Raw genomic sequence first — 11484 nt, forward strand, 5'->3', positions numbered from 1 at the left:
CGCCCCGCTGTCACAAATTTTGCATACTGCAACTTTGTGACGTTGCAGCAACTGAACAGAACGCGTATCGAACAAAATATCTCCGATCGCGCCCCAAATAACTATACTTCCCACCCTTATCCGCTGCCTTAATAACGATGTCATTCCAGCAACTAAGATTTGAAATACGACTCTCTGTTGCAGTTATGTTTTAGGTCGCTTAGATATGTCTTGTATTGGCTCATAATTTCTTCACTGATAGTCTTAAGATACAGGTCAAGCTCTATGGCTTGTTCTGGTTTGGGAGCCCAAGTGGATTGAACTCTAAGTGGCGACATCCCGGTGTCTGATGTGTCGGTGTCTGCGAAAAAGTGCCTGATACGCATTCGTCAAGAAAATTCTGAGAGGTCCTTGTGAAAGCTCGAATTCATTAATTCTGTTCTTCGTGGAACAAAAGTTTAGGCCCTTGCTGAACACCTATTTTGTCTACATGTTTCTGAAATGTCTACAACATTAGACTGGTTTAATTTTGTCGGAGCTTCCACCACGTCTAGTATTTCTAGACTCGAGGTCCCGCTTGTTGGCGTGAGGCGGCTGTTTGCCTGGGAGATTGTTTTTTTATTGGATTGTGCTTTTTTACTTTGTTTTTGAACCAATTTTCTACACTATTTTTTGTCGTAATGCTCGAAACCTTTCGGTGTCAGAGCTATGCTCTGAAGTCTGGGGCTAAAACGTTCGAGTTGTTCTTCGCAGTGTTCCTTGAGGGTATTCAAAATTGAATGTGAGGCATTGTTCAATGTTATTTGCCGGTTTGCACGATGGTGTGTTGGAAGTGTTCTTATAGCTAGTACAGCCTTCAGTATTAGACCTTTAGGGATTGTATTGTTCCCTGTACAGACTGGGTAAGTTTTCAGATGGGAGGTGTAGCTCGCAGGTTTTTTGGTAAGTTTTCTAGCCTGTGGGAATTCGGTGCTTCGTGGCAGAGAAAAGTTATTGACTTGCAATGGCTGGCATTTTTTCGCATTTTTGCGGATAGCTCTGCGTGAGCTGTGTTTCTGTTTCGCAGGTTTCTTGCCGAATGCCTCGATTATTTCCAGTTCGGTTTCTGTTTGACTTTGTGCGTGTACAGGTGGGCGTGTGGGTGTCTGTGTGAGCACTTCGGTAGCGGATATTCCATTGTCTGTTAGAGCTGTGTCTGTTTGCACTGCCGTTGATGTCGTTTTCGCATTAGTGTGTGCCTTGCGGTTTCTTTCACATTCCGCTTTGTGTTTCGAGGGTACTAGAGGTGACTGTCGCACTTGTGCAGTGGCTTGTTTCACCTTCCGCTGTCTGCATTCCGAGTGCTCCTGAGGTGACTGTCGCAGTTGTGTTGTTTGGGGTGGCCCGGTCGGCAGAGTCGGGGGGGGGGGGGTGGTATCTGTGTTAGATTTAAAGAATGTTTTTCTGTGCTTCCCTGTTTATAATCTTTATGCCAAAGAAACAACGAAGGTACTCAAAAGTGCGTTTACGAGTAGACGGCATTGAAATGTATGTTGCCCAAGGAAGACGAGTGCATTCTAGATCGTTCAGGCAAGAGACTCACAGTGTACTTGAAGGGGAAACACAGCCCGCAGCCGTCAGCCCAGGGGTCGCTGCAATGCGATACAGCTCCACACATCTCAACTTTCAGACGAAAGGAAGCTTGAGAGCAGCAACACTCAGTCCTCAATGTATACAAGGTGTCCCACGCAACTTGCGCTAAACCTTTAAAATATGCAAATGCCATGTAGCTGGACAGAACCAAGGTAATGTTGTTTGCCGTCGCTTGAAGATATTCAGATTATTTCTCAATTCTACATAAATAGTTAGAATTGCTTAACCAACTTCTCAAATATTATAATTAGATCAAAAGTGTTAATGAGAAAATTATAGAGCAACATAAAACACTCCCGATACAGCTTTCTGTTGCTCAATACGTGCCACGTAAGTGTTTTTCCGAGCGTGAAAGGAGCCCACGAATAGATGCAACGTGCCGCGAGTGGCCAGTCGCGCGGCAATTCGCGGGCTTCTTTCACGCAAGGAAAAACACTTTTATGCAGCACGTATTGCGTAACAGAAAGCTGTATCGGGAGTTTCTCATGTTGCTCTTCCAATTTCTCATCTACACTTTTAATCTAAATATAATATTTGAGAAGATGAATAATTAATTAAGAATAATTATACAATTAGGCTCAATGAAAAAAATAATCTGAGCATCTCCAAGCGACGACAAACATTACTCTGGTTCTGTCCAGGCACGTGTCATTGGCATATGTTTAATGCTTGGTTAAAATTACGTGGAACACGCTGTATAGTTGGCGTTCGGCTACGAATGTGCTTCGCCATTTTGCTGTGCGAGAGCAAGTGTCCTTATCGTAACAAGTCCGAGTATGAAAATGCGAGGGAAAGAGCGATACAAGCCAAAGATATCAACTCGACTCGACAAAATAACGTTGCGCTTTACTACGTATGTATAGCGAGAATATTGAGGTTGCGTTTCTCTCGTTGCACTATGCTGTAGAGATCAGAGCCGGTGACTGGCTGGTCTGTAGCTGTAGCACACGTGGCTTTAGGTGTACGCCGAATCAATATATGTCTGCTGTTCTGTATTGAGCAATATAATGCAATGACGTTGTTTCCGTGAAATGAAAGGCTGCAATAGACTGCGTCAAAAACCAATCCTGGGTAAAAGAAGCGAATGCATCAAGTGCTGATGCATTTTTCACGCATGCAGAGTGTTCAAAATTTAATAGCACAAAACTACAGTATAGGTGAGGAAGCTGTTGAAGTAGGATCATGAATTTGTTACTGCAGGACAAACAGCGGCACCGAAGAATAGCTTTTTCTATATTTTTTTGCAATGCTTATTGTACAGAAAGGTGCGCTATGGAAATGGTAGAGGGACTTGTAGAGTAGTTGTGCCGTACAGAGCCTGGTAGGGCAAACAAATTCAGGGGCGCCTCCCTGAACAGGAACTGCCCCAGATATGCTAGCATGATATGGCGGTCGGCATGGCGCAGAATGGTTTATGCGTGTTAATATGCGTGGGTGTTATGCTGGTGTAGTATTGGTTATTTTCTTATTTTTTCGTGATTAGGAACACCATACAGATGTAGAGAGAAACGTTGTGGCTGTTGCTAGTCCTGCTTGACGCGTGCTCCTATTCCGGCCTTGCCATTACGCATAACTCGCGCTGCTTCTACGTAAGGCGTCTTCGTCGTTCGTATTGCTGTTTTGTCATCTGTCGTCGTCTTTCCTTGCTCTGTCGGCATTAGTTCCTCTTCCCTGTGTGGCAGTTCTTTTAGGGCACCCACTCTACTGATGCTCCCGTTGAGCATACTTTTTCTTCGTATTGGTTCAACGCATCCTCTCGCTTTCGGTCTCTTCAGTCACCTCTCAACCTCAATGGTCGTATGTTCACCAGGGCGTCCCATACTGCTTGCTATTCCCCTTTTAGTATAGGCTTAAGCATTTATGAAGATGGTGTAACGCCTCTTTTCTACTTGCGGCATACAGAGAATGGCGCATGCGGACGTTTTCGTGGAACGTTCTGCGCTGGCGCCTCTATTGCTATGGAGGACAGTGGGTTGTGTGTCAATGTACTCCAGATGACAGCTATCAAGCGTGCTATTGAATGGGCTTAACCTACGCAATCTCGCCATGTTTTGGGATAGGGGCTTTGTGGCTTCAGATGTAGTGTTCTGACCAGCTGACCACATAATGCTACGCATTAAACGTTTCACATTTGAGTGACCTTGCATAATCTTACTGCCCAATTTAAAACCCCGCTGTTTTTTTGCCGCAGTTGCACCAAAGCTTCAGTCGCTGAAAATGGAATTCAATGCTCTATAACCATGCCTGCATTTGTTTCGCCATTTGAAACCTTAACTAGATGTCACGCTTTCAAAGACCTTCATAAGTTGTTGTTTTTTCTTTTATTACAAAAGGTTGTTTTTGATCCACACACAATTGAATTCGCATACAAATCTGCTATAGCATTATGTCGTCATTTTTGATCTCGGAGGTATCTATTGTTTTGCTAGGGCAAAACACGAAGGTGTGCATCTTTCGTAAAACACTATTAACGCCGAGGATTGCTTTCTTATATTGACATGTGCACTTCTTTATCTTTCTCGGGTGACCGCTTTTCAAAGCCTAACAAATGTTATCGCACAGCGCAGGACGCACCTGCATGTATCGGAAATTTTACGAATATTAGCGATCGTTCTATCCGTTGTCTGTCGTCACCGAACATTGCGTAATCTGATTTCATGTATGCACGACGCGAATGGTGTTGAACTTTCTGTAAGACACGCGAGCACCAGCGATTACTATGGAGCGTTCGATGACTGGTGCATAAAAGCTGACGCGCTTGACCCGCGGACCAAATTTCCACGATCGCCGACTGTGTCCACAGCTATCGTTACGCTTTGAGTGTAGTCTGTTTTTGTGGGCACAGGGTCGCCCAATAAGAAGTTGTATTCATCATTCACAGTTTCGTCGTTGCTACTGTGTTCTTTACCATAACTACCACGTAAGAATATGAAATTTCCTTCTAAAGCCGTAGCTCATCCACATAATTTGAACTTCGCCTACACAGATTCCATAACGTGGCCCAAATTTTTATGAAAAGTAAGCAAAGTGCTTGAATAGTTTAGCGAAGACGCCGGACATCGAGAACAATTCATATGAACGAAGTATTTGACATCACGTAGGAAAAGTACTGTAATTATTAGAGGAGAATCAGACACTCACCCGTTCGTAGCAATTGCTACAGAGAAAACCCACACCAGTTGCGAGAAAGACTTCGTTAAATATTCACGAATTCGTCCCGGACCAAGACGGATTTTTTGTCAACTGTGAGGCTTTTCTTTTAAGGAACCCGTATGGATTTCCTTTGTAGCAATTGCTACGGACGGGTGGATGTGTGATTCTCCTTTATTAATTACTTCTCTCCATCTTGCCGGTTTCCGCAGAGCTATCACGTCAAACGCTTCCGTTTCCTTCGTGTTGTTCACAAATTCGACTTCGCCCTGCCAACTCCTAGTCGCCTAGTTAGCTCAGATGGTAGAGCGGCTGCCCCGGAAAGGCGGTGGTCCCGGGTTCGTTTCCCGCACCAGGACGCATTTTTCTTCAACTGTGAGGCTTTTCTTTCGAGGAACCCGTATTGGTTTCCTTTGCAGCTATTGTTACGAACGAGTGGATGCCTGATTCCCCTTTAATAAGAACTTCTCTTCACCTTGCGAGTTTCCGCCTAACTATTACGTCGAAAAATACTGTAATAACTTAGGTTCAATAAATATTTATTGTGCTCCTAATTATTGCACTAACAGTAAAGTTTCACTATACATTACACCTATCATGATTCCTGTTTCCACCAAATATATAAACTTGGCGTAATCTAGAGCTCCCTTGGGATGCATTTTTAAATTCCATATTCCAATTTTTCAAATTTCAATTTTCCAAACTCGCGGGCATTTGTATTTGTTCCAGGGCCGCAGCGTAAATCTCGTCCAGCTCATGAAACAACTTCAAAACGCTCTGGAGTGCTTGAACCCGTATAATACTGCTAATACCCCCATATATTCACACACTTCATACTTTCCCTTTTGTTAACAATTAAAAAGACACTCCAAGTGATGATCTTGCGGATGCCGCCGCCGTCATTGGCGTCGTCGTCGTAAGGTACCGTATATATTTAGGCAAATGTATGCGACATGCCACGCCATGCTATATGACAGTCGGTGTATGCCGGTTATATTGGCACACCATCCTATTGTTAAGTTGCTCATACCAGGTCTCAAAACATTGCCAAAATTATTTCTCAGAATTTAGAGATTATTAGCCCACGAAGAAATGTGAGGAAAGAAAACACCGAAATCCCATGCCTTTTATCTAAAATCTTCTCAAGCATGAAACATTAAAAGTATAAAACAATAACAGAGCTCAAACGGAAAAATTATGTAATTTTATAGGTGCAGCTGTGTACTACGTCGGGGATCGGCCCAGCAAACAGTTTGAAACATACCCGATGCCGAAAAGTGGTGGTAAAGTCGCTTAGAAAGACATTGCCTTTAATTAATAAACCTAAATGATGAAATTACCTGATGGTAGGAATACAGCAGAGGACCACTAGCACATCAGATCGCTTTTACTCGGTCAGCGTACGTCTACTTCAATTCATATCGCCACTGCAGCCGCGAGTCTTACACTTATTGTAATACTCAAACACGTAGCTATCACATTCATTGATTCATCCTTGCGGCGAAACTGTGACATTTTTATCCATTACATGACCCTTATTTTCAACAATTATGAAGAAGCTGCCTCAATTTGTTAGCCAAAACACCGGGGAAATCAATTACGAGGCTTTCTTAACGCATGAGAATACGCGAAATGCGAGGCTTCGGCAAACGTTCACGAAGCTTCCGTTCAAGCCAGGAAGGTTACAGTTTTTTCGTATATTAAATAAATACACGCCCCGTTTTCCGCGTTGATAGTTTCGCCACGAAGCAACTACGTTGTAAAAGGCCCGGAGCAAGGCTTTACTGACTTAACAGATGCTAGGACGATGGCTCTAGGCGGTGTCGAAGGACCTCACTATTTTCGTCGCCTCAACAGCGTCGCCTCCAAGGTTTGCATACGGAGTGCACTGGCCAGATGCACGTCCAAATGTTGTAGGGTACACTCAACTCATAACGCTGCCGTTTTCCGGATGATCAGTGATCCCACGAACAAGATGAAAGACGGGTTCATTTTTTTTAAACATGTTTGTCACGGTCAGAAGAGAACTCAGCTACCGGACACCCCTATCGCTGTCGATCGCACTTTCTCCCACATCTCTCCTCCTCGTCTCCTGGTAACTTTATCTATTGATTTAAAAAAAACCGTCCTGGTCCCCGAGGTTGATGGATTTGGGGGGTGGGGGGATATTGCTTGAGAGCAGTTGATGAAAGCTAGACATAATGAAGAAGAGCTCAAACTTGGTACAATAAAACTAGTAGCAGGAAGTGAACATTTTGCAATGGCCGGTGGCATAAGTCTCACGCACCTTATACATTCCTAAAGGGCCGTATTTGGGCATCGGCGTAATTACCATGCAACCCTAAATATATATCGGAGTATAAACACAGTATCAAGAAAATAAATAACGTGCTACTTAAAAAGCCTAAATAGTAATTGGCATTCGTGTTACTGTAACGCTCAAACAAAACGCACAAAGAAAAAGAAGCAAGTAGTACAAATGTCTCATATTTGCCTCTTCACTAGAACATTGGCCCAAATATGTTGCCGCCGCGCAGACAATGAAGGAAGCACAAGCGAGTACTACACCATATGAAGAATGAGCTGCCGTAATCTATTTCTGGTAGAAAGAAGACCTCGACACCGCTAAACGCGGCAGCCCAGTGCACGCGACAAGACGTTATGAAATTGATTTCCTCGCTGGTCAATGCTTGCTAAAGTGAGCATCGAGCGGCCCATATTTCTATGAGTGAAAGGACATGGACTCGCCGGAAGAACCGAGTTGCCGCGCTGCACGGCTACTTTTACTCCTCAGCGCTTACCGCGGTCAGTGTTGAATTTGATTGTTTATTGAGTACTCTGCCACGAATTTACAATCGGGAGGTCAGTAAAGGGATGTACTGTACATGACGAAAGGGTACTCTTGTCTGTCTTGTTCCATGCTCGCGAATGAAACCAGGTGGAAAAGCTGACAAGTCGGGACGGATAGTGGAGCCACTCAATTGCGCTCATGAATCAACAGAACATGCAAAAAAACTTCGTTCACATCCGCTGAAGCGATGAGCAAGTTTACAACGAAGCTGTTAAGGTCTGGCTCCCCGAGGATTGTGTCCGTGTGCCGACACAAAACTCGAGCGTTCTCCTCCTGCGTCCGCGTGAGACACCACCAGCATTTGTGCCGTTGAGTGTGCACCGTGATTAACGCGGTCCTATTACAATGAGACGTCATTGCTTTGGCCGATCCCGAAGACAGTTCGGCGGAGGTGAAGCCGGAGTTAAGCGTTCCCCATACGTGGGCCGATCCCGAATATTGTGAAACGCCGGGCTGACTCACGGCGGAGGTGAAGCAGGAGTTAAGCATACCTCATACGTGGACCGATCCCGGAGATAGCGTAATGCCGGGCAGACCTGTGCCTGAGGTGGAGCAGGCGTTAAGCAATCCCCGTACGTTCGCTGCCTCGCTGCCTCGCTGCCCCGTGTTGGCAGCGAGGGAGAACTCATCGATACCGAAGGAATAAATACGATAAGCTTACCGCACAAATGCCGGATATTACCGTCACAAACGAAGAGCCGGCCATGTTGCTTCTCTCCCTGGGCCTTCGTTTTCTTCTTCGTCTTTGTCATCTTTGGTGTCCTGCAATTCGCTGATAATACACCGTCATCTTCATAATTCGGATACAATTTGAGGATTTCGTGAATATGCATGAAAACGTGAAGCAAAAGCTGTTTGAGATTTTTTATGTCAGGAGGTTCGGTATAAGCATCTGTTACTTGCTGATACGACCTATGTTGTTGATTACAACTGGTTGTGGTTTTCAAACTATGATAGACGCAGACAGTTCGTATAGGCTGTTTTGATGGGGATGGGCATGGATTTGTTTACAAAGCCTAAACGGCGATCAACAGCACACGATCCTCAACCTCTTATTTTTTAGCTCCCCCGCTTGATGCGGCATGCGAAATTTTCCCAAGCGGCAGATGAAAGTCGCCGAATTCGTTAAAAGGGCCTATCTTTGTAGTGTCTGAAACACTATTTTATGCCTATTTCTATGACCACTGCAAGACGAAGGACTCTCCCTACGATATCCTATTACCCCTGTCTTGCGCTAGCTGATTCCTACTTGCGCATGAAAAATTCCTTATTTCATCAACTCACTTACTTTTTCGCCGTTTTCGACTGCGCTTACCTTCCCTTGACCCTCATTTTGTGACTTTCTGGTCCATCGGTTGTCTACCCTATTCTATGGTCCACCGGTTATCTACCCTCCGAGACAAGAACTTACCAAAGCTTTCCAAAAACTGGACAATCGGCCGCTTTCTGTGCAGGTGCTGCTGGAACACCGCCCACATTGCCCGTCGGCCCATAAAGCGGTGAAGGCGCTTTTTTGCTTTCTAAGGGCGACGGGCTTGTGCGACCATCTGTGACTATTAATGCCATTTCTGTAAGATCACACACGTCAGCGAACTCACCGCAACTTCCTTCTTTCCTTCCCTCCTCTCTCTCCCTGTGATCTTTGTTATCCCCTTTCCCATTCCCCCGGTGTAGGGCAGCCAACCGGACGTTATTCTGGTCAACCTCCCTGCCTTCTGCTTTTCTTTTTCCTCCTCCCTACCATACGCATAACATGGCTTGCCTAGCTACAGCTTTTGTCTATTAATGCCAACTGGAATATCAGCTATCCCAGTTTGCCCGCTGATCCACACACCTCTCTTTGTGTTGGATTATGGGAGCAAGAAACATACAGAGGATAGAGTTTACTCCGTGTGTCGTAACATCATAAAATTTAGATATAACAGAATTATCTCCCTTGAATATTCTGCTCCTAGCGTGTGGACATCTTGAGAAATATCTTTTAAAGCTCCGTTTCACTAAGGCAACGCATTCACTTTTTACAGCAAGCGATTTAGTAATTTCTCTATTCGAAGATGTTCTTATTTTTGCCACTGAAGTTACGAGCAGCCTTGCGCAAGCTTCTGTAGCCCGGACTTCCCCAGCCCTGCAGGTATCTGGCGCTTTGCTGTAGCGGCCTCCTTCATTGGCTCTTCGGTAATATTTGTAGATGCACATCAATATAAATAAATACTTTACGGAGACAAGGGATGTACATGCACGCTAATATAGGTGTCATTCTGCATTCTTGCAGTCATTTAAGGAGCTTTCCGTATTAGCACAACTAATTTTCAACGAAAGGAATTTATTAAGACGCCATTATTATTATTATTATTATTATTATTATTATTATTATTATTATTATTATTATTATTATTATTATTATTATTATTATTATTATTTCACTTTAACAGCAAACAGATAAGCTATTTAGGGGTTGAATTTAGTTCTACTTTGCGGTAGTGAAGATGAGCTCCAACGCTGTCAGTCGTTGCCGTCTCGCCGTCGCCGACGAAACCGACCAACCCAGTTCAATTAAATGAATATCATTTTCTACGTAATGGTTCTGCTGAGACCCGCCAGGTGGAAAGAAGTAATTAATAAAAGGAAAATGAGACATCCACCCAAAGGTAGCGAAGTGCTACAAAGAAAACCCATACGGTTACCTCGAAAGAAAAGCTTCGCAGTTGAAAAATTCGTCCAGGACCGGGACAACCTCCCTCCACCTTGCGAGTTGCCGCAGAACTATTGCGTCAAACTCTTGCCTTTGCTTCAGAGTTGTTGATGAGTTCGACTTCGCCCTATCTTCTGCTAGCCGCCTGGTTAGCTCAGATTGTAGAGCAGCTGCCCCGGAAAAGCGTTGGTCCCGGGTTCGCGTCCCGCACAAGGACGAATTCTTCAACTCCCCTTGTGCAGAGTAGCAAGCTGGAGCGCGTTAGCTCAGGCCGACCTCAATGCCTCTTTTGAAATAAATTATCTCTCTCTCTCTCCCTCAGCTACCTTTGGGTGGATGTCTCATTTTCCCTTTGATAATGCCATTTTCGTTGCTTTCACGTAGTGTTAAAACGTGTTTTATATTTCAATTGTACTAGCTATGAAGACACCGCAACAGCAAGAACAATAGACACATCTTTGTTTATGCAATTTCTGCCTTTATGTTTTATTTAACAGTCGTTCGCGATGGAGGGTGACTCGGAATGCGAAAACAAAACTATTGGTAGCTTTCCCCCGGTTGCTCCTGAGCTGACAGGGCAGTGACGTGCTAGAACGGACGAGCGCACGCGCTCCCTACAACTCGCGTTGCCATGCATCATCATCATCATCATCATCATCATCATCATCATCATCACCCTACTCATGTCCACTCAAGGACGAAGGCCTCTACCTGCGATCTCCAATTACCCCTGTCCTGCGCCAACCGATTCCAAATAGCACCCGCAAATTTCCTAATTTCGTCAGACCATCTAGACGTCTGCCGTCCTCTACTGCGCTTCCTTTCTCTTGGTACCCATTCTGTTACCCTAATGGTCCAACGGTTATCTAGTGTGCGCATTACATGACCTGCCCAGCGCCATTCTTTTCTCCTAATGTCTATTAGAATATCGTCTATGCCCGTTTGCTTTCTGATCCAAACTTCTCTCTTTCTGTCTCTTAACGTTATGTCTAGCATTCTTCGTTCCATCGCTCTTTGCGCGGTCCTTAGCTTCTTCTCAAGCTTTTTTGTCAGCCTCCAAGTCTCTCCGCCGTATGTCAGCACCAGTAAAATGCACTGATTGTATACTTTCCTTTTCAATGATAACGGTAAGCTCCCATTCAGGAGCATACCATGAGGTAAACGTCAATGAAGCATCGGG

The 11484-nt window shown here is 44.6% G+C and overlaps 1 protein-coding gene across 1 annotated transcript in view; it reads right to left on the reverse strand.

Annotated features, from left to right (window-relative positions):
• LOC142574609 (uncharacterized) overlaps positions 1–8341 on the reverse strand; it is a 62958-nt gene extending 54617 nt beyond the window's left edge. The window contains exon 1 of the mRNA XM_075683653.1: positions 8274–8341. Coding sequence (XP_075539768.1) covers positions 8274–8318 — 45 coding nt within the window. The 5' untranslated portion in view covers positions 8319–8341. The remainder of the gene's footprint in view (positions 1–8273) is intronic.
• Positions 8342–11484: the final 3143 nt, after the last annotated feature.

This window comes from Dermacentor variabilis, chromosome 3, assembly GCF_050947875.1.
Source record: "Dermacentor variabilis isolate Ectoservices chromosome 3, ASM5094787v1, whole genome shotgun sequence".
NCBI classification, from domain to species: domain Eukaryota; kingdom Metazoa; phylum Arthropoda; class Arachnida; order Ixodida; family Ixodidae; genus Dermacentor; species Dermacentor variabilis.